General features: G+C 36.4%; 1 protein-coding gene across 8 annotated transcripts in view; it reads left to right on the top strand.

The window, feature by feature from the left end:
- diaph2 (diaphanous-related formin 2) overlaps positions 1–26,406 on the top strand; it is a 1,278,655-nt gene that overhangs the window by 1,126,793 nt on the left and 125,456 nt on the right. For 7 of the 8 annotated variants that reach the window (XM_039766010.1, XM_039766009.1, XM_039766012.1 and 4 more), the window contains 2 exons: positions 3,457–3,549; positions 6,324–6,374. In XM_039766010.1, coding sequence (XP_039621944.1) covers positions 3,457–3,549; positions 6,324–6,374 — 144 coding nt within the window. The remainder of the gene's footprint in view (positions 1–3,456; positions 3,550–6,323; positions 6,375–26,406) is intronic. The other variant, XM_039766011.1, reaches the window with a different exon arrangement.

The raw sequence follows: 26,406 nt of genomic DNA, 5'->3' as shown, positions 1-26,406 counted from the left end.
GTCCATCACAGTATTTATTTTAGAATATAGGTATTCATACCGTAAACAAGCAAAACTGTGATAAGCTCCTGCAGTAACAACTGCAGCTGTAGCAGAAATAGACTATACTAGAATCTTTGGGGGTTTGGTTTAAAAGCTTAGACTGGCGTAGTTCTCATAATTATCTGGAGAACTTTTAAAAAGTTAAGGCCCATGTAAAAATATGCCGTTTCATTTTGTTTATATTTAGTGTGAACGATAGGGGGCGCTCTCGCTCCGTTGAACCCCTGTCCACGACTCCAGACACCAGGTAAAAGTCCTCAAGTTGACTTTATTTTGTCGCCACAGTGCACAAAGGACACACTCCACCACAATACACATATAAATTACCAATAAATCAATATACACAATCCTCCAGCTTCCAGACGCGTTGCCACCCTTCCACCTAGCTCAGCTGTCTGTGAGTTCCCATAGTCCTTTTATACACCCTGACCCAGAGGTGTTTCTGCCCAACAGTCCACAAGTCTTTATTCCTTCCGGGTCAGGGTAAATAGTCCTTTTCTTCAACCCGAAGTCCGCTCTTCCTATGACGAACCTCCGGGTCACAGGGCACGAAGAAGCCCTCTGTCCTCCCTGCAGCTCCCTCCTGTGGCCCCCATGGCATCCAGCAGGGCTTTGCATAAAAACTCCATTGTCCATGATGCCCTGCTGGTCTTCTGGGGACCTCCATGCTGCAAGGAGGGCTCCACCTGGCGGCTTGGGGATATTGGCCGGGATAAATGGCCGGCCATCCTTCACATTAGTTATTTCAAATGTCTGAAGTGTCTGATTGCACAGTCTATCTTAGAGTATTAAGGAGGATTTTAAAATCTAGTCTAAACTTGGAAATACATGAAATAACCTAAGAAAATAAAGAGTTTTGATTCTATCTGTTAGGTCTTATTATGTGTATGGAATTCACAAATAATGTTTCATTCTCATGTTTTATTACATACTGCATATTTTACTTTTATCACACTGTCACCTTTTTGTAAGTTTTTTATGAGTCCCTCTAATTTGTACTTTTTTTTTGTAATAGACACCACCATTTTGGAGATTAAAGTCTCTTGGATGGTATGTGACACTAGGCATATGATGCACATGCTATGTGATGCATGATGTTGAGGCACATTATATAGGATAAGTACACAGTATGATAGCTGTCTGACCTTTGCTAAAAAAAAAATACAGATCTTAAAAGTCAAGAAACACAAGTTTTGATTAATTCCTTAGTTTAAAAAATTGTGGTATCAACTCAGATTTTGTTATTTACTACAGGTTTTGCAAGTTTTCTTGACTCTGATCACGGAATTATTTTTTCTTCTTCAGCAATATACATACATATTTTGTATATCCATATATAGAGAGATGTCTTGTGTCTATATTTCAAGTGTTGTAAGTTAGCAGCCTTCTGAAAGTGATCAATCCATAGACAAATGATAATTTCATTTACACAGAACATTTCAGTTCCATCAAATGTGCCAAGTGCCTCCCTAAATACTGAGAAGAGAATATTTTTAACTTACTAAGTTAACAATTACTGCAATTAAAAATCAGTATAAAAGAGCAAAATAAAACAAATTCATAGTAAGTCCATCTTTGATCTTAATGATGAGATCTATCTATTTTTATTAATATTAATAGAGTTAGTTGCATAATTATTTGGCTCCGTACACCACCACAATGGATTTGAAATGAAGCAGTCATTATGTGATTGAAGTATAGACAAAAACATTGTATGAGCCATTTAGAAAAGACAGCCATTTTTATACCTGGCACCCCCGTTTTTAGGAGTTCAAAAGTATTTGTAAAAACTACCATAATTATAAATATAACATGCATTTTCGATACTTGGTTGAAAATCCCTTGTAGTCAATGACTGCTTGAAAGTCTGAAACCCATGGCCTTCTCCGAGTGCTGGGTTTCCCACCCTATTGATGTTGTGCCAAGCCCTTACTGCAGCTGTCTTCTGGTGATTCCTGTTCATTGGATTTTCTGCCTTCAGTTTTGTCTTTATCAAGTGCAAGCATGTCCAGTTGGCTTGAGGTCAGTTGACTGACTTGTTCATTGAAGAATTTTCCACTTCCTTGCCTTGTAAAGCACAGTATGTCTTGGTTCATTGTCCATCTGTACTGTGAAGCATTGGCCTATCAATTTTGCAGCATTTGTCTCAATCTGAGCAGACATTATAGCCCTGTACACTTCAGAAATCATCCTGCAACTGTGTCTGCAGGCATATCATCAATAAACACCAGTGATCCACTTCCATTGGCTGTCATGCAAGCCCATGCCATAACATTGCCTCCAACATGTTTTAAAGATGATGTAGTATGCTACAGATCAAGATCAGTTCCTTCTCTTCTCCATACTCTTCTCTGTCGATCATTCTAGTACATATTCATCTTAATTTCATCTTAATGTCCAAAGAAAACTGTCCCAAAACTGGACTGATTTTTTAAAAATATTTTCAGGCAAAGTCTAATCTGTCCTTCCTTTGCTTGAGGATTACCAGTGGTTTACACCTTGAGGTAAAGCCTCTGTATTTACTTTTTTGAAGTAGACTTTGGCAATGACAGGTCTGATAGGTCTATCTCCCATAGAATGTTCTTGGTTTGGCTAAATTTTGTAAATTGTTTTTTCTTCACCAGGAAAGAATTCTATGATCATCCAGCACAGTTGTCTTCCATGGTTGTCCAGGTCGGCTCATACGATATTTCTGTATAAACCCTTTCAATTAACACTAAAAGCTTACACTTCAATCATGTAATCGTTTCTTAATTTCAAATCCATTGTGGTTGCGCATAGAGCCAAAAGTATGCAAATTGTGTCACTGTCCAAATACTTATGGACCTAACTGCATACTAACATATCGTGTCAAAGATCCTTGCTAAGATTTCCAACCAGACACCCAACTATATGACTTAGTGTTTTCACTACCATGAGACTTATGGTTTATGAGACCAAATATCACAAATAAGTGGAGTTGCTGTCTGGCCCTTTAAATCTAAAAATTATATTGTGTTTGTTTAAGACTTGGTACAGTACACAAAACTGACAGCTCTTAAGTTTGAACAGAAACTCATGTTGCTTGTTTGTAACTTACACTGACAGGATCTGTCTGATGCAATACTTTCATTTCTAGCTTGACTTGTCAGCAACTTTGTTTTTTCTTTTTAATTTATTTTGTTTGCCTTTATTTATTTATTTTTACTGACAGTGCATTTTATCAGTACTCTTCCCCCCCTACTTTTTTGTTCAACCCACACTGTAAAAAAATATCTGCTATTCAAAGCTGCCTTTAGATTTCCAAGGTTTGTTTTGATACTACATATCCACATAAAATGTATAATCAGTTTGTGCATTTGTATCACAACTGTAAATAAATGCTTTTTATAAACATTACCTAACAGTTTTCCATTTCACTGCTTTTCTCCACAGAAGGAGATGAGACTGGGGTCATGGACAGCCTGATGGAAGCTCTACAATCTGGGGCAGCCTTCCGTGACAGGAGAAAACGAGCACCTCGCACTGGTGAGTTAGTCTGGGGCATGATCTGGAATAAAATATATCCTTTGGCATATTTTGATTTTTCTCATTTATTTTTTTATTATCTAACATATTATTAATTTGAGACCATCAAATCAACATAAGATAATCAAAGCTTTTTTTTAGGAGAAATGAGTTTATTTTGTTTGTAGAATAAATGTGTAGCGCTATTTCATTATAATATGCTGGTAAAGCTTTATGTTACAAAGACATGTTTTGCATAATATTGAAATATAACCAATAGCCAATAATGAAGCTTCCCCGTCTACAATGAAACAAATTTGTTTATTCCTCCAAAAGGAGGTTTATGTTAAATTTATTGAAATTTGCATACTATAATTAAGACCATCCAGGATAAGGCTTTATTGTTTCTTTTCCAAGCTTAAAATTATTCTTATGATATGTATTCTATTTTTTTTATATTTGTAATTGCAAAATTAGTTTGACCACCAAACGTGTGAAGTAATGAATAATATACTTCTATATAGTCTTCTGACAAAATTGTGTTTATTGGAAAAGATAATAAAGGTGGCTCTTCTTGTGCAATCTGAATTTCCTGAGTGATAACCCTCACAGAGAGAACCTAGAGAGTGATTTCACAGATTATGAATGAAACAAAGATGACAGACATGTATAGCAAGGTTTTGGGGTAATGAAAAGACTGGTATTGACAAGTCTTGGTTGCTTTATAGGGTTATACACAGAAATTATTGCCAGAAGTCATTCCAGTGTTCTCAAAAATACTGCTCAATAGCAGAGTTCTAAAAGTAATTTTGTATAACAAGGTAATAGAGTCAGTTGAGCAGCGATGTGGCTGTGGTGTTTGGTATAAATCAGGACTCTTGCAGGAGCATTTTAACCCGTGGTTACATCATGTAAGGAGACAGTTAAAATATAACTACTCTTATACAACCAATAGTTTGACATGTTTTCAGGGAGACTCAGTGTCAGATACAGAAGGCATGCATAGAGCCAAAATGAAACAATAGCATCTAAGTGGTAAGATCCAGCATGTAGACCACATACCAAATGTGCTCTCAAGGTTCCAGACTGAGTCTGATGGGTTAATTTGGGAAGTAAGACATACTTCAGTTTCAATGGAGAGTCCACAAAAAAGTGATTGTGCTTTGTTAGTATTTTAGCCACTAGAAGTTAGCAGATATTCAACAAAAAATACATTGGTGCAGACACTAAGGTTATACCTGGTGGCTCTACATCCACATGAGAGATTCCATTGGAGGGAACTGCTGACTACATGTAATGTGAGAGTAAAGAAAACATCCTGGCCTGTTTAACATAATTCAGGAGGTTATTTTTGAGAAAAGTGTCAGAGCTAGTAGTGAAACCTAAGAAAATAAACAACGGAGTATTCAGCATCAGCAGTAAAGAGGAGGAGGTAATTCATGGTAATCTTTTTTAAAGCTTCGGTGGAGTTAAAAGCAAGACTGGAAATATTTTGAAACAGGGGTTTTTGTTAGAATCAAAATAAACTTAATGAAAACAATGAATTTAAACTTTTTTAAACAAAACAGAAATGCTCGAGGAGAGGAAAAACCAGGATGAACTTAAGGGTTATCCTATAATGTGTGTAATAAAGGACAGAAGCAATGCCACACAACCAAACTTGAGAAAAGGATAGGTGGAAGATGTAGAGAGCAGATGGTGTGCCTGGTAAATGCATCTGACAGAGATAGCAGGGAGAAAAAAAAAGATAACAAGAAAGGAGGGGAGAAAAATCAAGAGAGGACAGATTGAGACTGGTTGATTCAGTGGATAGAGAACAGCAGAGAGCATTGATCTGATTAATGTGTGAAAAAGAGGCAAGAATAAAAGAAGCATTAATTTTGAAAGACAAAAAACTGGCATGCAGGCATCAGTGAGGCTCTGTGGTATTAACACTGCTGCATCATAGTCCTGCTGTGTGTTTTCTCTTGTTTTTCAGAGTATTCAAGTATCCATTCTCTGTCAGTCTGCTTAAATGTCTAGTGTAATTCACCAATTTAAATTACACCCCAAGGTGTTTTTCTGCAAACATACCGCTGTTTTGTCCAGTGTATAGACTTGTGTTACAGTCGATGCATGCTTGGTTTGGCATCAGCAAACAACATTCTTTATGAAGCAGTTGTAGTTAATGGATTGCTGGAGAAAAATGACATCCAGATACTGACTCTTGATGGGACAGAAATCAATTACTCCATAAATGAGGGGGAAAGAATGGTCTTCATTAACATCTTATACTTCCAAAGAATTTTCATTTTCTTGTGAAAAGCATAAACTGATATTCCATTCATTGGAAGAGATTGTAATCACTTTGTAAGACTGGACATATTTTTAAACAATCAACTTACACTACAACAGTAAGGAGGCTCACTGTAGATAAACTGTGAAAAACTTAAAATGCATAGCCAATGAAATTCCTTCTTCAGCTTATGTGTCCAAATTAGAAGACTGCAGGTGAAACACATTTACTAGAAATAAGGAAACATTAAATAATTTGCTGGAAAAATTAAGTTTTATGTTAATATGGTTCTCAGTTAACATAAAGAGAATTTGGCATCACTTTTAAAGTGTTGTCTGTGTGTAAAAACCATCTGTGTCTCTGTCAACACCCTGCCAGATGTTTCAATAATGAGTATTTTTAGTAGCTGGAATCATTTTGCTTTATTCTACTCATTTATTAATTTGTAAAGAACACATCTTGTAAAAGTCTGGATTGAAATTTTTCATTGTTGTCATTTTTCTGTTGCTCATATTAACAGGAGAGCCAAGCCCACCAAGTCCAACTTCAAGGTGGCCTGCTGGGTCTAAGGGTAAAGACATAAAGAAAGTTTGCTAGCTTGCCCTTGACTTAATGTGCACTGATAGAAATACAAGCTAATTCACCTTACAGCCAAAACAATGAGAAGGCTGGTGAAAACACCCAAGAATGCCATAGCTGAGCTGGACACCCTGTAACTGTTAGAAGAAAGCCAAGTGAGGGGTGGCCTATCTTCTAATTATATGCAGTGCTTTGTCACGGGCTCACAACAGTCTGATGACACTTCTGATCATTGTTAGAGGTATATTTATATCGTATACCAAAGTAAGTCTCTTTTAATGAAAGAGACTGAAATACTCTTACAGTTGTTGTCTAGAAAGTCACATTGTGAATTTTTAATCATCAGAGTGTTAGATTGGATTTCCTGCAGAGTTCATTTTCATTGTTGAATAAAACAGAAATTTGCAAAACACATGTTGTGGGCTTTGACAGTTTCATGGCCTACAAATTTTGAAGTGACATCTAAATTATACAGATGACTTCACCACTCTGTTGACCATTGAAAATGTTAACTATATGTAAAAAGGCCATTCAAATCCCCCTGTACAGGGCTGTTAGTCTCCATTGCTCAGGGGCTTTTCTCCTTGGTGTTGACGAGCTCTTCTTAATTTCTAACTGGCTGCTCTTTCTACTTATAGGCATGGGACGAGTGCACAAAGACTAAGCATGATAGCTGCTGATGCCCAGAATGTTAGTTTTTCATTCATTCTCTGTCCGTGGGGATGATGACTCAAAATAATTTCTGCATGGATATTTTGAGTTTCTTTTCAGCTTGGCATTCAGCTCGTAAATGTCAAACACTGCACAGAATGTCTTAAATGCTTATTTTTAAAGGGCTCTTTAATTACTTTTAATTTAATTTTGAGCAATTCTGATTGTACCCTTATAAAGATATTTTTATATGTGTGTATGTATATATATATATATATATATATATATATATATATATATATAGTATATACTGTGTGTGTGTATATATATATATATATATATATATACTGTATGTAGGTGACAATAGCACACAAAATGTATTGCGTTTATTATGTAATTGCTGTCATTATTATTCTTCTGTTTTAGTCTGTTGTTATTTTTAAAGTAGATTTTACTCAAATTAACTGTTTTATTTAATTCAAAATATTTTTTAAACCGCATTTTACTCAAATTAACTGCTTTATTTCATTCAAAATATTCTTCCTGCCATTTTATATATTTAATAAGCCAGGCAGGTGTGGTGTAGTGGTTAAGGCTTTAGACTTTAAACCACAAGGTTGTGGGTTCAAATACCACTACTGACACTATGTGATTTTACATGCCTGGGCTCCTTTTGGGAAAACAAAAGAAATGTAACTTGTTGTATCTCAAATGTTGTAAGTCTCCTTGGATGAAGGTGTGAATCAAATAATAACATTAATAACTAACCACCCACCCTTGGAATATATAGTTGTATTAAGAATATGCATGTACTGTATTAGCTCGGTTTGCAAGAAGTTCTTCTGTACATGAGAAGTTATGAGATTGATTCTTTTTCTTATCAAATTGTTTACAAGGTATTCAGATATTTTGAGATAAAAAAGAAATGTAATAGTGTGTGTACCATTGGATCAAGAACTTGTTCAGCAATGAAACCTTCTGTTGGGAAGCATACTGTTGACTCTTTCTGTGTGCATGAACTAGCACAACATACTGTTTTTATAACCAGATCATTGTGAGTAAAAGCAGCATTGTGGATTGTGAATATGGGACTTCTATTAAATACAAATAATAACTGCCAAAGTAAACAATGACGCACACACTCTGATAGCTTTATTGTGCCTACGTATGTACGTATATGAGACTTGAACTCCTCTCTCTCAGTTTTGGCGATTCACCCACCTGCCGATCTGCCTAGTGACCTTACAACTTTGAGCTTTCAGCCCCTGTCTTGATAGAGATTCAAGGGTTGTCTTCCCTGTACTATCCAGAGAAAACAGTGTGTTTTTTCACCTAGGTCTTCACTGGAATGGTGAAGAACATGCTTAAATGAGTTTAGTACCCATTTGCTGTGTTGGTGGGCCTTGCCTTCCCAAACAGTTACATGTTAGGACATCTTGTTTTGCTAGAGTGCTAGTCTTTTGTTTTTCTCTCTCTCTCAACCCCCCTCCTGAAAGTCTGTCATAAGACGTTTCCACCTCACCTGTACTGTTGTGCTTGCCACCTCTTGCCGGCATATATACAACATAAAATTTTCCAAGCCCATAGTCAAGGGGACCCTAGAGCCAATCTTGACAGCATTAGTAAAAAAGACCAGAAGCATCCCATCACAAGGCCCACTTACACATGCTCACAATGGACGGCTTTGGAATCACTGGTCACCTGACAAGCACTTCTATTGAAAATTGTAAATGGAGCACTGAGAAGAAAACCTGTGCAGACTTTGGGAAAACATGCAGCTTCACAGACTCACTAAAATACTGTCATGCTTCTGCATGTAATTCCAATCACCGTTCATACCTCAAAGCATTGACAATGGTGGCTTCTGCTCATGTAAACAAAAAACCATAAGGCATTTCTGCACAAAAAACCTTTATAGTGTAGGGGGGCAGCTGGCTGTAGTGCAGACTGCTAGCATTAAATTGACCAAAAGAAATTGAGATGAGAGTAATGACCAGGCCCAATTAGGTTTTTAGTGAAACCAAGGGACCTATAAAATAGCACACTTTGACAGGGTGAATGCAGGTTATCATAAAATGAGCCTTGTCTTGAAGATTAATGATTATATTGGACGTTCACTAAAGTGGGTGATGTGAGTGATGTGTATATATGGGTAACTTATTCTGTGTAGCAATATGTAGCATAATCCTTGTTTTATACACTTGCCCTTCAACCCCTTATTGCATAAAAGCAGATCGACTTTTTTCTGCAGGTGAACATTACCAGCATTCAGTTCTCTCTGGAAAGCGTGACCTGTCCTTGACATTTAAGGATTACTGAATCTCAAGCTTGAATGTCCATCTTTGGTTGTTATTATCACAGAGCTAGTCTTTTAAACTATTCATCCTTCCATTACCTAAATAAATTCTGGCCCACTGGGGCTGGATTCTATTATGACAACACTGGGTACAAACCAGAAACCCAACCTGCAGCAACCTGCTACATGACATACTCCTACACTTGCTCATAAAGTGTACCCTAACATGCTGTGGTAAAGTGAGTTAGGGGTCTTAGGCAGTGTGGATTTTTTTAAATAAAAACAGTGTGACTCAGATTGATGGGTGAGGGTACCTGCCACTGGATAGACGTGCAGTGAGGAAGTTTGGCTGATTGCATGCTCACATGTAGATGTAATTGGTTCAGCCAGTTTTCTCTTTGACCCTCCACAGGTTTAAGCAAAGCACCTGCACCCACAAAGTATATAATGAGTCTGAGCAGGATAGACAGAAACAGAGAGAGAGAGAGAGAGAGAGATAAGGAATGAGTGAGAGAGATCAAGGAAGAAAAGAGATCTGAGAAAGTCAAGAACTTAAAGGGAGAGCAGGAGTGTGATTTGATGTAGTGCACATGAGGCCCTGTGGTGATTGAAAGAAAAAGTGTTTCAGGGTCAGGTCACTCATGTTGACCAAAGAAGGAGCTGAAATTATCAGTGGCTTTGCAGATACCTGGGATGGTAGTGGGACAATGAAGCCAAACTTTGGGCATCCCAGCTGTGACCGACTACGGAGGCTGGGATGAAAGCTGAATAATGGATGACCATATTCACCGGTGTTGCAGCCCCACTGAGAAGGACTGATGGGTGAGTGGGGTGAGACAGGAGAGAGAAAGATGCACTGCTGCTTGTATGAGAATAAAAAACAAAGCAACCTGTTTTTATTCTTGATTTTATCTGTTACCTGGATTTATTCATTTATGGTTTGAGTCCCACAATGAGCACTGGATTTTATTGGATTATTTGCTGGCTATTTATTTAATAAAGAGTTTACACTGCACTATTTATTTGGACACTGCACTATTTAAACAAAATGCACAATGCACTTGTGTCCTCATTACGCTAGTTTATTACTATAAAGGTCCCAGGAAACAAGTACTGCCAAGGCTGCAGGGATCTGGGGCATCACCCATGCTTATCCGAGGGATGTGAGTACCCAGAGAAAACACATTGTATATGTGGAGAGAACATGCAGACTCCACTCAGGCAGTGACTTGGGTGGAACTGTGACCGTGCTGCCTTCTTTGTAAACAGGAGGTATTAATGAGAGCATTAGAGAAAAAAATATATATAGGCTGTACTATGATAAAACTGATTAAGGCTTAAACAATTTTTCATAATACAAGTTCCAATCATAAAATCCATAATGCACAACAAACTGTAGAATTTTGTTTCTTTGGAGGTTTTGGTAGTAGGGATGGATAACTTCTGACTTATTCAGTTTTGTTCTTTTAAGAAGTTTTTTTAGATCTTCCCTGCCTCTTTAGTATTAGTTATATTAATCCCTTGTGTTGCATGCCAATTAGATACAGCATTAACACCTTACCAGGAATGAATGGGACAAAAGCCACACTTTTATTTAACTGTGTTAATATATTTGATTGCTTCAAGTTTGTCTTCAAGGTAGCAAGGTTATACATGGTTGTAAATAGATAGTTGATAAACATTGTGTTACTCGAACTGTCACTAACAGGATCCTCTGAAGCATAGTAGGCAAAATGTTCCCCAGCTGGTTTGCCATTCCCTTCATCAGACAGCACTTAGCCAATTTATTGCCAACTTGGCACTGCCTAGCCTCAGGTCATTGAAAATCACAAACAGAATTGAAATTACTATGAGCCGGTCATGACTCTCCCTGTTGTGCAGCTGAGAACAGATTTGCACAATTGGCTCATATATTTTTTAAATAAATAATTATAGTAGGATATTGGTAAAGAGAGACTGTTATTTTAGGAAGTAAGGGATGTTACATTTTGTAAAAATTTTTAATGTTGATTGAATCTTTGTGAGAAGATCCACAGACAATAAACTGCGCTTTTAGCAATAAACAATAATAATTACTAAAATAAAGAAAAAGACACTTGAACGGACTGGCCCATAGTTCATAGCATCGATGCTAGAGTCTTGTTAATGTGGGAGTAACTTCTTTTAGAAAACAGTTACTTCAGAAAAAACTGAAGATATTACTGCTTTTTCATACTTTAGTGGCGGTAAAGCACATTTTCTTTTAACATTAATAAAAGACAGAAAGATAGTTAATGTAGGATGCCTTCAGATATATGGTATAGTAGCAGTTTACATTTGTTTTTAATTGTTCATACAGTGTGTTTGCTTGTTGCATTAGTGCAGGTCTGTGCTGTAGGGAAATATCTTAGACTATTACACTTCACTAGCCGCATGCTTGTGCATCTTTATGTATGTGAAAAAAGAGAGAGAAAGTAGAGAACTGTCAGCAATAGCTTGTGCGGAGTGTTAGCCTTGGCATATGCAAATGGAATTAAATGTGGCTTTTGGGATAATTTCCTATCAATCTCATTGCACAGGTAGCACTGTGGGGGAAACGAAAAAAAAAAAAAAAAACCCTGAGGCATGCATTTGCAAAAAACCAATTAAGTTCCCTCGAGTTGGTTGATTAAGATGACAGAAACAGCAACACAATCATTAGCAGTGCTGTCTTTGTAGGAGGTTGCATCATTCAGTTTTCTTAACAAGAGAGTTTACTTTTTGTAACAGACATAGAAAACTCAACAGCAAATGTTAGAGTTGTTATTCATAAAACGTTGTTCAAGGTTATCAATATGGAGGTGCCTAAGGTGTCCCTTGGTATAAGTGGAAGCCAAAAATGTGTCAGCTGGGCGGCAACATCTGGAAACCATGCTGGGAGAAGTTGCCCTGTTGTATGAGAGTCAAATGCATACTGAATGGCCAATAGTTCAGAAGTCATAGTCACATGAAAATGTATATTGCTATTTAAAATTCTAACTGACTATAAGGAACTGCTAAATGCAGACACATTATAAAATTAATATTCTGTTGATTTTTCTGAATATGGTCAATTGACAGAAAGGATTTCAAAAGACATTCTATGTGTTATACTTTTTTCTTTTTGTAATACATTAATATATTAGTCATTTTCCAACCCGCTATATCCTAACACAGGGTTACGGGGGTGTGCTGGAGCCAATCCCAGCCAACACAAGGTACAAGGCAGGATTAATATATTAGTTTAAATTTAATTATTCTTAATATAATCTGAATAAATGGCACATATATGCAGTTATTGATAATGAAAGTGCAATTGTCTCTTGACAATATTTATTTTTAGTGAAAATGTCTAGCTATGGTATTTTACAAGCCCAGTGAGTTAATTAAATATATATGAAGTACATTCATGCTTTTGGAAGAACGGTATTTTAGAATATATTAGTATAAATTTGTATTTTTCACAGTCTTCACAATTTGACCCTTACATTAAAAATAAAGCACTGTAATGTTTGCTTTACTAGTGATACTTAAAATAGGTCCTCTGCAAATGACCTCAATCTATACAAACAAATTAATTGAAAAAACAAGATAAATATTTGGGTGCTTTCCCTTCAGTCCATTTAAAAATCAATACTTCGCTTTCCACATACATCCAAAGGGAGCCAGAAAGCTGTTTGATGCAAAAGTCAATTATATGTTAGTCTATTATCTTGTGTAATAAACCCTAAGAGTTTATGATGAAGTATGTCAAGTTTATGCACTAAATGAGTCTGCATCAGATGGCTGCTTATAATCCATTTAATTTTTTACTTTCACATAGCTTAGAAATGATAATAATAAAAACATAATCATGAACTTTTAGATTAGGAGAGAAAAAACATCATGTTAATTGTTTTGGGGTGCTCTTGCAATAAATGTCTAACTGTGATAGTAGCTTCTTAAAATAATACACAGGGTAGTAAAACATAAATTATGGGTTGTTTGGGTTATTAAATGTTTCGTTCAGATTCCTTGTCTCGCTCTCTCTTTTTCCTATTTTAATTGCCAATAATTTCATCCTCCTTATTTTTTATTTTAGGTTTCAGGAAAAATCATAATAATGTGCAATCAAATTCATTGATCAGCTATTAAAAAAGAGTTCTTTATATATTATTGCATATATAAAATTCATAATAAATATCCTTCAGCAGTAGCCATTGATTTAACCTCTGGTTTTAGCATTTCTTCTTCTTCTTCTTCGGTTTTGGTTGGAGTTAGGGCTTGAGAGTGAGACCAATGCACTGTATTAGCCTCCTAATGTATAATTCTGCTTTTTAGTTTTTATTTTCTCCCTTTTTTTTTACAAGCAAAGGTAAAATACAATGGTACTTAACTAAAGGTTTATATTGTATTCGTTACATGATCCATTAACAGGACATGTAACAGTTCGGATTTTCACCTCCCAAGCCAGACGAAATAGCATTTTTTACTTGTATAACAGAGTTTCACTATTCCAGATTAAAGATTCATATCCTTAACTAATCCTCAGTCATATTTAATAGAAATGAATTAGGCAATGGCACAACATTCAAGTGCGTTCAGTGACTATGTTCACTGATATCAGAGTTGGAGCAATTCACATTTTTTATTTATTTCATCCAAGAAATAGTCATTACAATTTTTATTTAAAAGTTTTTGTAATGAAGAGTCCTATTCAAAAGTTATACCAATAGACAAATGCAATTACATGAGTGTGTAGACCACATTAAATATGTGTTTTTTAACAACACTTCACAATGGAGTTAAAACGGAGCACAAAAGCACATATAGGCTGTGACGGCTCAATTGATTTGAAGCACGGCAGACTGCAATTCAACTGATGCGACAATGGTATTGATTGATGTGTGTTAGTGGGGAAGGGTCTGTGACTAATTGTTGTTCAGTTTTCTTAAACATTACATTTTTTAAAGTATTTTCAATAGAGCAGGATCCAATAATCAGTAACTGAAAAATATAATGCAAAATGCAATACTAACAATACTATATATCTTACGCTATTAAAGGTGAAAAGGAAGTGAAATAAGTTCCCCAGTTTTTTTTTTTTTTTGTTTTTTTTTGACATTAGTTAAAATTCTGTAATTCTATAAATGTATAATAATAATAATGGAAAGAAACAGATTTATTGTATGATGGAAAGGTGGCAGCAATCATTAAGATTTAAATCCTAGTGTGAAGATACGCATAAGAGGTCTTTAAAGGCCTGGATCTTGTTTTTTATCCAGGACACTCGCAAGCCCAGACACTAAGATTCCTCACTCAGTCTCTCGAGAGCTCAGATCAGAGCCTCCACTGACTCTGTGAAGATCACAGCATTTTCAGCAAAGTCAAGATCAGTGAATTTTTCTTCACTAACAGATGCCTCAAAGTCGCTGGACCTCACAACCCTGCCCAACACCCAATCCAGGCTAGCATTGAACAGGGTAGAAACAAGAACACATTACTGGCAAACCCCAGAGTCAACTGGGAAAGATACAGAGGTTCTGCCTCCACTCTGCATAGTACTCACAATACCAGTGTACAGGCCGGCTATGGCATCCAGCAACATCAAGGGGGTTGCATAAAGTCTCAGGATATCCCATGGCGTAGTTTGATCAGTTGAATGCTTTAAGGAAATTCAGCCAATGCTCACATTTGCACTTGATATGAGAACCCTCAGTGCCAGGATGCAGTTGATGGTAGACTTCTTAGGTGTAAAACCAGACTGCTCCAGTCACTTGTAGGTGAGCAAGTAATCATGGATACTATTAAGGATAACCCTAGCAAGGACCTTACCTGGCACAGAGAGCAGTATTAATCCCCCTGTAGTTGTAGCAATCCAGGTGATCACTCTTCCCTTTTCAAATTGGGACAACAAGTCTTGCTTTCCAATCAGCTGGGATGATACCTTTCTTCCAAATCGAAGCAAAGATTGCTTGCAATGCCAGGAGGACATCCTTATCACCAGCCTGGAGAAGTTCACCCCAGATACCACAAATCCCTGCAGCCTTTCCTATCCTCAGCTGGTTCACCACCTGTGTAATCTCAGTGAGATTGGGTGGCTCTCAGCTAATTGGAGGATCAGTCTCAAGAACCAAGGGCATAGAGATGTCCTACATCCTAGCCAGAGGATCAACTTTAAACAGCTTCTCAAAGTAGCCAGCCCAGCAGATAACAACTGCAGCATCTTCCATAAGGACCATTCCACCTTATGGATAATGCTTGAAACCTCAGTAAGCAGGACGTGGGTCGCTAGACCATAGATAGTGTGTCACTTTCTCACAGAGTCCTCTAACAAACACCTCATTAAGTCCCCTTATAGCCTTCACAGTCTTACTTCTCAGTTCCTGGTACAGACCTTAGTTGCTGTCAAGCTGTGTGCTGTGACTCTTTTTGATGATATCCAGGGTGCCCTGCAAATTGAAATACATCCTTCTGGGAACACCGGCAACACCGACCCCAACCAATTTACTTAATGTGTCTAAACACATGACTTTTAAGACATATGGCTCCCTTTCACATCAGTACAATCATATGTCTAATGTGGATTTTTTGTGCAAATTGATATCAATTAAAACATTTTGGAGAGACGATCATTGTCAGCATTAAGGAGATTCTTGCAATTTCAGCAATAAGTGCAGTGATCCGGAGATAATCTCTTCCCAATTACTATAAGTCTTAAGTTTCCAAAGTTTACTGTTGCTCTAGAAGTATCGACAGTTTTTGGAGAGCAACCTTTGAAGAAGAGTAATCATTGAATAGTTGCATAGGATTTGTACGGATGTTTGGCATACTTCAGTATTGAGAAGAGATAGTCTGAGAATGAAGAGGACGGTAAGAGATTAGAAAATTGATGAGCTCAGAGTTACAGTGCATCATTGGGCATTAAGCAGTGGTGGTGCATGAAAGCGTAATAGTAGATGTCAAAGGATCTGCAGACATGACGAAATGAGCATATTGCATTATATCACTGACAGATGCTTGAAGTGGGTGAATTCCTGTTGAGATAAAAAAAAAAAATCTAAAATACTGCCTGTGAAATAATTGGATTACTAATAAGATCTGAACAAGCAGCCACAATGAGAAATGTATGCAGCACTTTTCATTATACCAATAAAACATTTCTGATCCAATGCCCCTGCTGGCTGCAATAGGTGCTCATGAAATAAAGATTCACCTATAAATGAAGAGCTAGGGGTGGTACTCAAAATAACTGTGGAGTTTTGAAAACTCTGCATGACCAAAGCTTTGCATGTGGCTGTAAAGCCAATATTGTGCTTTTTCGATTTCCATCAAGTAATTTTGATTAAACATAAAATTTGTAAGCTTGAAAACCAGACCCTTCAGTCTATCCAGTCCTGTAGATAGACAGCTGTGGCAATACTTAACATGCCAAAAATCTGCCTAGAGGCTTGGTATTTAAATTTTCACATTGCTTTCTCTTTTTGTCTACTGTATTAAAACAGAGAATATATGGAAATTTCAGGAAATTAACATAATAGCTGATTAGAATTTTGTCCAGTATCTGAACCTTTTAGCTATATATCTCATTTTTTCAGTCAGTTTATAACACTTCATTACTTTTTTCAAAGAAAAAGAAAGTAATTCAACCTGTTTGGTGATCAGTGGCAGGGGTCATTGTCTCCTCTGTCCTGAGGTACTGGCAGTTGTAAATGCTTAAGGCTAAACAGATCAGTAAGCAGCTAGCATTGGCTTAAAACTAGGTGCCTTCCATCTAATCTCCTTTTTTATTTTTACTACCCAGCCATTTTACTTTATGATTTTTTGTAATTAAAGCCATAAAACTGAATAAAATGTGCTGGCAGAGCATTACAGAGCTGTGTGATGGAATATGAAGCAGGCGGTGCAAATGTAGAATTCACAGCATGTAGATATGCTTTATGAGAGCTTGACTGCTTCATGTTAGTGCATCCCAGTCAAAAAATGGAATTCATTATTAGGAATCCTGGGGTAAAAACAGTAGTGAGTAGCTATGGGTCACAGAGACACAAGGCTGGGTCTGTGTCACACCATAACTCTCTGTGATTACCCTGGCAGAGTCACTGCTTTATTACATTTGTTTAGTGTGGCGTCTAAAGGAAAAGTGTAAAAAAAAAAGTGAATGAAGATGAAGTGAGTCATGTTGATTCGTTTTACTAATACAGGAATCTTACTAAGATTTTTTTTTCTTGTTGCTTACTGTTGCCTAATAGAAATGTAGTTTTCTTATTTCACTTTCGATGCTGGACATACTGTAGATAATGGTTCCTTTCTTGAAGACAGTTGCTTTCACCTGCAGTACATGTGCTATGAAGTATCTCATTCAGTTTAATTACCAAAGAAAGAAGACCGATTGCTATTCTCTTCATGATGTTTTTGCCACTATCTTATTGCATTTCCCCTTTATCCAAGGTATTGTCATGTGCAATTGATCCTTTACCATTGAATGTTTGAGGAAAAGTAAGGTAATGGTTTATGATGCTAGTTAGTACTGAAGCCTTAATTTATAGTGTAAAGTCACAAAAGGAAATGGAAACAGAGGAATCTTGTCATTACGTTCAAAAAGAAAATTTTTGCAATGTAATTTATCTTCCACCTTTTAATAAATAAAGTAAAAATAATTAATCAAAATAGCCCAGGAACACAGTTGCGTTGAATGTTGATTTTTCTAATCTCAAATGATCTTATTAATGGTTGTTTAGTACATACAATATTTTCAACATTTTTCCTGTCTTTTATTATTATTTTACATATTAAGCATTTTACCAAATGATTGACAGCATTAGCATTGAAAAGGAATTATTTGCATATGTAAATTCAAGACTAACACCTTTACAAATATAGCAATATGCTCTGGTTAAAATATACCTAGAAATACATTGTCATGCAAATGGCAATGAGTGAGTGCTAACATATAACCCGGTAAAATGCTTCTCAATGAGCACAGACTGCTTTATGTTTAATACTGCAATCATAATTGTGAAAAAGTCCATCTTTGTCCTTTTTCAAAATACTGGACATTGAGTCAGCTGTTCTAGCCATAATCCCTTAGTGCTACAAGAAAGAAAATGCAATAAGCGAAAATTAAATAGATTTGCTTCCTCATAATGTTGTCATTATCAGCATTTCCAGTAGAAGGCTGTCTGAATGTGCCACGTGGTATAATTAATTTTACAGATTAACACAAGAATACATCCCATCGAAACCTTTTAACTAGACTTATGTTTTTATATGTGATGCATGTTTCAGCTATTAGCCAGTTAAGGAAAGTAAGAAAAGTGCAGAATGTATCCAAAAATAATCGTTTTGAATGACCTGGTGATGTAATGGTACAATGTCAGTACCTTGCATGAAGATGTTTCATTTTCACTTTCATTTTATGAACCAAAAGCTGAGGCAGGCATGTGGCCATGTACAAGTGGCTTTGCTCCATGTTGTAAAGGATGGGTTTCAAGATTAGATTTAATAAGTAATATTTTAAGTGAATGTGAATCTGTCATGGATGATAATACCATAATTTTTCAAAATTGTTAACTCCTCATTGGACTGCAGTATAACTGGAAATAAGGAAGACGTAGTGAACAGCTTGGTTACCTATTGGGATGTGTGATTATTCCATATCATTTACTGTAGTACTTATAGAAGTGAGCATGCAGAGGGTATCACTTTTACTTACACCTAATACTTGATATTTAGTATAATATACAGTATATAAATAGTATTTTTCTTTACTATGATTTAGGCCTTATCTAACGTTTTCTTTTTGAAACATTTTTTTGTTAGCCCTTTAAAATATATTTATTGATTTATTGTCAGAATAATGACCTTCTAAGTACATTTCCATATCCTATTTTTCTTACTGAACCGCTAAACGGATTCCTTAGTCTAGCATTGATAAAATACCTAATATGCCATCACCTATTGGAAAATAATACCTGGTGATAATTTCAATGTTAACAACTCAACCAAAGGTCTGAATTTTGAATTGTGTTAACTGCCACAAAAAATGTGATGCAGTAACTGCCGACAGGCTCTATTATTAGCGTCACTAAAGAACAATTATGGAATCATTTTATACAAACTTGCAATGGTCTGCTTTGCTCCACTGTTCTACAGAGCAAGAAAAAAAACACTACACAGCTGACGAGACAACATAGTTTAAAATTACAGAATAGTGAAAAAACACATAGTGACAAAATGTCGTGATCAAAAGGAAAGGTTTGTTGAGAAAATGGCAAAGAGATGACGTCAGACTCTCCAGTACAGTCTGAAAATCCTTGGTATGTTTAATTTGATTGCCATGATAACATATGTGTGTTTGTGTCAAACAATGTGCAAGAGTATGATGACTTCTATTGTGTTTTTATCTCAGCCTAACTATCTTGAAATCATGAAAACTAGTGGGGCGATCGCTCAGCAGTTACATACCAGTAACACATAGTGAAAAACAGAACAAAGAAAATGTAAATGCCTGTCAATTTTAAATCCATAACAGAAACGGTGATACTTAAGATTATGTCTGTCTGTTAGTCATGTACTGTTATGTAGCCATAACTTAACAAAGTTTTTTTTTTTTTTGGTCTTAATACTTCAAAGTAGCAGTAAGATGATTATTTGTTTTTGTGCCATTTAGCATTTTTAGAGCTTCTGATATGTTGTTCAAATTTCTTGTGAACATAAGAGCTTCATTTGGTCTTATTAAGCATTAATTATTGCTTCACCAGCCTTACAACTATGCAATACTGAGAGACCTTTTATCACTCACTTAAACCACCAAAGTGAAGTTACTTTAGTATGTCATATTGTACAGAGGGAAAAAAACACTTTACTGATGCTTTGTAAGTGTTATTAAAACCAAAAGAAACATTTAATGCATTGTTACATAACAACATGTGACCAATAGGTGCATTATAAGTAATAACTCATCTGAAGTGTTACCTAAAAGCTTGAAAGAAAAAATGATTTATGTGACATGCAAAGATGCAAGGAGTTGCATGCGAGGCCTTCGTTTTACTAAGCTGTGTCCAAGAAGTATCTTAACAGATGTGACGGAAATGTGAAAAGCCTCAGATCAAAATGAAAAAGAATGTATGATGCACTGAATAATAATACTGCCCAAGTTGTCTTGATTTAAAGATCATCACTTTGGATTATATTTTAATGCAGTTGACTGGTTTGATTAATGTGATCTGTTCATGCCTGATCAGTGCTTATGTGTTTAGAATTTAGATTATTCTACATTTTTATGTAAGTTTTAATCTAGAGAGACTTAAAATAATTTCACTGACCTGTGTTTAATAGTGAGATCATGAGATATAAATAAATGTATACTGTAGCATACATCATTAATTAGATTCTGTTTTCTCTGTCCACACTTATAAAAACTTAATGCAATATGGTTTTATATTTTTAAATGATGCATTAAGTGCTACCAAACACATAGCATGCAGAATTGAATTATCGAAAATTCCTTAATGTAAGTGTATTTCATCCAGCAAAATGGGAAAACATGACAAGGAATTATTACACAAGTGATTTGTAACCAAATCACACTTATTATTTTATAAACATACACACATACTTATTTAATTCTTAGATACTGTATATGCTGGGAAACTGACTTGCATTAGACATACTTCACCTATGCTACACTCTGTATTTATGTATATACTCTGTGTGTGTATGTGTATATATATATATATGTGTATGTACACATATATATTGCGACAGATCCACTAAGGGGAGTGCCAGCCACCCAACCCTACGCAGACAGACTTATAAAACACAAAAATTTTACTTCTTATCTTTGCCTGTGGGCATCGCCATTTCCCACAGGCACAACACAGTCCCTCAAGCACAGTACCACACAATTCTTCGTTTTCTCTTTTACTCCTCCACTCCACCTTGGCAAGCTTTGTCTCCCGACTCTGGCTCACTGAATACTGTCCGCTGGCCCCTTATATAAGGCACCTGGAAGTGCTTCAGGTGCTCATTGCTCCATTTCTATCAGCACTTTCGGGTGTGGCAGAAGAACCGCCCACACAGGCTCAGGAACAGCTGCAGCGCCCCCCTGGCAGCACCCCTGGACCCCAACAGGGCTGTATCCAACTCCACATCTCCCATGAAGCCCTACAGAAGTCCAAGGCATGGTTTCCCCTGAAGGGGGCTGCCATCTAGCGTTCTGGGGGAGGTAGCGCTCTGTCCACACTTGCTCCCCCAGTCCTACCAAGGCAGAGGTGCCCCAACTGGGCAAAGGTCCCGGCCATCCACAACAATATATATATATATATATATACACGAGGTGTGATCAAAAAATCGAATGTTTAAATAAAAAAGGACAGTAAAAGACATATTGCCATTAATCCCCCTCAAAATATTCCCCCTCATTTCGAATACACTTATCCCATCGTTCTTGCCACATTCTGAACCAGTTCTAGAAGTCCTTTTTCATGAGTGTCATTATTGTGGCTGCCTCAATGTCCTGAATTGATTCAAAACGTTTACCTTTCATGGTCATTTTGACTTTAGAGAAGAGCCAGAAGTCGTACAGTGACCGATCAGGTGAATAAGATGGATGAGGACACACTCTAATGTTTTTATTGGATAGAAATTGCCGTACCAGTAGCGATGTGTGACACAGAGTGTTGTCATGTTGGAGGATAAATTTGTTTGCCCATTTCTCAGGTTGTTTACACCCATCACACATCATTTCTTAAAGGCTCTGATAAGCCCTTTTAATATTCTGAGTTCACAATAGTGTTCCTGGGTACAAACTGACCTCACACAATTCCATCAAGGTCAATTCCATCACCTTGATGTTGGATCTTGATTGAAGTGCTTTTTTGGCGTGAGGAGAACTGGGTGATTTCCATTAAGAACTCTGAACCCTGGTCTTAGGAAAAAAAGAAAAAAAAACAGGTAAATATTATATCAATGCTGAAAAGGTAAAAAGACTAAAGCTTCAGCTTTATAGACTTCTTCAGGTGTGCAACTGAAGAGAGAAGGAGAAATGCCGCAAGCATAAAAACTACTTGACTTATTAAACAAAACACACAAGTTAATATATAAAGTGTGAAATCAAACTAAATAGGTTAACCTACAGTATACTAGTTTCCCCAGTTGCTTTGGCCATTTGCTTGCAACCTAAGTATAGTGCTTCAAACACCAAAAACATTCTAGCTGTCACCTTCCCATGCTCTCACAAACCTGTCATTCTCTGACCACATTATCTTTCTTCCATTTTTTTTGTTTTGTTTTACAACAACTCACCACCAAACTCCTAGCTTAGAGGGCCATTGCAAGGGAGCACTCTTCACTCCTGAGTTTTGAGAATGCTCTTAAAGTCCTGTGGCCATCCCAGCTCTTTCTGGTATCCCCTTTTATTCATACATTTCTGAGCCTTATTTGATATCCTGTCTGCCTTCCATCTGTAATGGGACACAGTGTTTCACCTTCTTCTCATGAAATTGCTGACCTGTCAGGCTAAGGGAGTTCACCTGAACCTCTGTCAGTCCACTATGATGTCTCTCTTTTACTCAATTAAACAAGTGGGACATACAGAAATGGACAGCTCCCATTTACTTACTCTAGTGTTTAAAGGAGCTCTTTTGCATAGCAATGTGCTTATTTTCTTTTAAATATGTTTTAGGCCATCCTTGATTGTATGCCAATTCTATTCTCATTTTGTTTTGGCTGCACTTTGCCAGCTGGGAAGCCTGTTATTATATATACTGTATAGTAAAGCAAGTCTAGACATTGTACATCACATAGATGTCATTAGATCCTGTGTAACACTAAAACGTTGTAAAGTCATGAACACTACATGTTGCCACTCAACTGTACATAATCAAGTGAAACCTTATTGAAATGGTCATATTGTAACAGGTTTCTTTTGTGGCCGCTACAGGTTGTTTGTACCAAGTGTAAAATAATAACCATACCCTTGAATAAAAAAAGGAGAGCATAATTAAGATTTACATTAAGAGCAGAAATTGATAAATCCACAGTGTCACTAACAGTCTGATTCCATTGATGGCTACTTCCAAAATGGGGTTGGTACGTTGCAATGTTACCAATACATTTTTAGCAAGTCCTCTCTAATTGAATGCCTTTTGCGGAAATGTGAGCCTCTTGTTTTCAAATTTAGATTATTTTCCTATCCTTTTCAACTGTAAACTTTCTGGCACTACTGAGCTTTGTGAAAAATATTTCCTTGCAGAACATGACTGACATTGAAGCTGAACTGTTTTTCGGTTTAGGAAAAAAGAGAAGGCTGACTTCACAGGGCAACTTCTAGTCATGTAAATTTCAAACACGTATTGTACACTTTAATAAGCTTTACAAAAATAATCCTAATTAGAAAGTGCTGGGTTCTTTTAGCAATTATATCTTTTGGAAATGCATGCAGAAAAGTGTGCATTCTGAATGTAAGCATTTTTTGCCACAGAAACAAATCTTAAAACCCAAAATAGGGACCATTAAATCTGGCTGCTTTAATGTTTAAGCGGCAGGCTGCATAATCAGATGACTCTCAATTATAACACCATGTAATTATCTGTGAACAGTTTGCTTAGATCTATACCAAGCTCTTAGCAGCTTTAAGAATTTATACATTATAGGAAAATGTATTTCCAAATAATATGTTTTAAAAGCACCATTTTGCCCACATTGCCTACTTTTCAGTTGACATAGTGACACACACATGCGCACAAACCAAAATGTCGATCAGTTAAGTGTTTGGTCAGTCCCAGTCCCCTAATAGCAATGATTCCAGAGTCCTTTTGTCAGGGCCGGGGTAAATGCAATCTGTGCAGGTTATCTCTGAGAGGTTCTCAAGGAGGTCTAGTCAGTATCATTTTTTTTAATCTTGGCAGACTTTTGAGGCCAGTTTCCAGTTTGTATTTTGTTGGAAGGGCAAAATATATGTCAAATGTTGCTTTTAATAAACTACAGTGATTGTATTGTGTAAGCATAACATTTCTCCAACTGATAATGACATCCAATTGGCAACTAAAGTTGCGAGACGTTAAAGGAACACATTAGGTTTGGCAAAGTTTAAAGCTGCCTCTAAAACAATGGTGCAAGTATAGACTTTATAGGTTTGTAACCAAATACTCAATAAACATTAAAAGTATAACCTCAAAGATATGTTATCAGATTATATTTGCTCATGAGCCTTCATTTTCAGTAATGTAATGTTCAGTAATTCCACTGGATACGATGTACTGTATCTTATTAGTAAAATCTGACCAACTAAGACATAACAGTCTAAAGAAAATTGGGAAGCAACTTTAAATTTTCCATTTTGTGAGGTGTGCACAACTTCACATCAAATCTGTGATGTGAACTACACTTTTTTTGTTTAAATCCGAATGAATTTTTGTTGCTCTCACCTCAATGATAATATCGGGCAATCTGTCACAAAACATAGAATTCTTAACTCAGACGTGTTCTTCAAACTGTCTGGCATTAAGAAAGACTTTTAACTGAAAAAAATACATTTATGTTGCAGCTGTGAAAGTTGGTTTTCCTTAAAAAATAATCTGTCCTTCAATTTTCTCTGCCATCTTTTCCAGTGTAGGGTTGTAAGTTGTTGGAGCTCCTGAGGTTCAAGGTATCAACCCTCTTTGAATAGATATCTATTGTAAGAAACATGCACATTTAGTCACCCATTGCATGCCAGTTTAAAGTATTTAAAGTTAAAGTTGAGCTACTTAGCCCGTATTTAAATGTTGGAGTTTCTAGAGGAAACCTATACACACAAAAGGAGAATGTGGAAGTTCAGTGTACATAATAGCAAAGAAATAAAATGAACTCCAAGGCAGAACGGTTTAGTCTTTCCATTTTTTAACATTCTCTAGGTTGGTTAGAAAGGGAGAATCGAAAAATAAAGACAGAGAGAGAGAGCGAGGGAGAGCAAATTTCTTCACTTTGGCTGTATGCAGTAACCAGAATAATATACCTCCATATCAAAATAGAAAAGTGCAAGCTTTGTTTAACCTAAAAAAAGAATTGACAGTAATGAACAAGCATCCGTAAACAGATCAATACAGGGGCAGTAGGGTTGTAGCGAAGATGTTGTAGTCATACTAGTAATGGCAATATCTGCCACATGCAAATTAGAAGTGGGGAAGTTATGAGAATACATACACATAATAAACATATCATGGAGTCAGAGATTTCACTAATTCTTTGTTGAACCAGAGTGTCTGTTTCTTAAATATATTTTTAAAATATCTTATGTACTGTATATTTTATATGTGTTAGAGTACCATGGTTGCATCGAGGTTGGTGATGCTCTCAGACCCAGAGTTCTGGATTTAAATCTAGTTCCTGATTGCTGTCTGTGTGAATTGTCTGCATGGGTTTTACACAGGATACTCCGCTTTTCCTCCTATGTTCTCAAAATGTTCAAGTTTGGTTGAGAGGTAATTCTGATGAGTAGACTTGTTCCTCATCAAACAGGGTTGGTTCCTGGTTTGCTGGGGATGCTACCAGGATCTGCTCAGGGCTTCTGAATTCGATTGAGTAGGTTTGAAAATGTTATCTCCAGCAGTATAACTGATACTTTCATTTCTTAGGTGATTAGCTCAGAGTCACTACACCTCAGAACATTTACGTGTTCACTATACAAAATACTGCAATATACAGTATATGTATATTTTAAATATTTGTTTTTCATGTTTTTAGCTATGTTAGAGATCTACTTCTCAATTATTTTTTCAAGTCATTCTGAGTCCTTGGTGCACTGGACACCAAAAAGCTCAAATTCAGCTTCATTTTGCAACTGAAAGTGTTGTACTTTATATGTATTGTTCTTCCTCTTTTCCCATTTTTATGTGCAGTCGATGTTCTTGATCAACCTTCTCCATACAGCTTGGTCCAGCACCTTCTCCCCAGTCAGACCCTGTTTCTTCAAATCTTCTTTTACTCTATCCATTCACCTGCACTTTGGCCGCCTTGCTTTCTCTTCTCCTATTCTTTAATTCCAATCAATTGTTTTGCCCACATATTCATCTGTAGTTCCTGTAGTTTCTTAGATATCTCTCCCCCTTTTGTTGTA

The sequence above is a fragment of the Polypterus senegalus genome, chromosome 10, assembly GCF_016835505.1.
Source record: "Polypterus senegalus isolate Bchr_013 chromosome 10, ASM1683550v1, whole genome shotgun sequence".
Taxonomy (NCBI): Eukaryota; Metazoa; Chordata; class Cladistia; order Polypteriformes; family Polypteridae; genus Polypterus; species Polypterus senegalus.
Note: the sequence above shows the minus strand (reverse complement) of the source record. Positions and strands in the feature narration are given on the sequence as shown.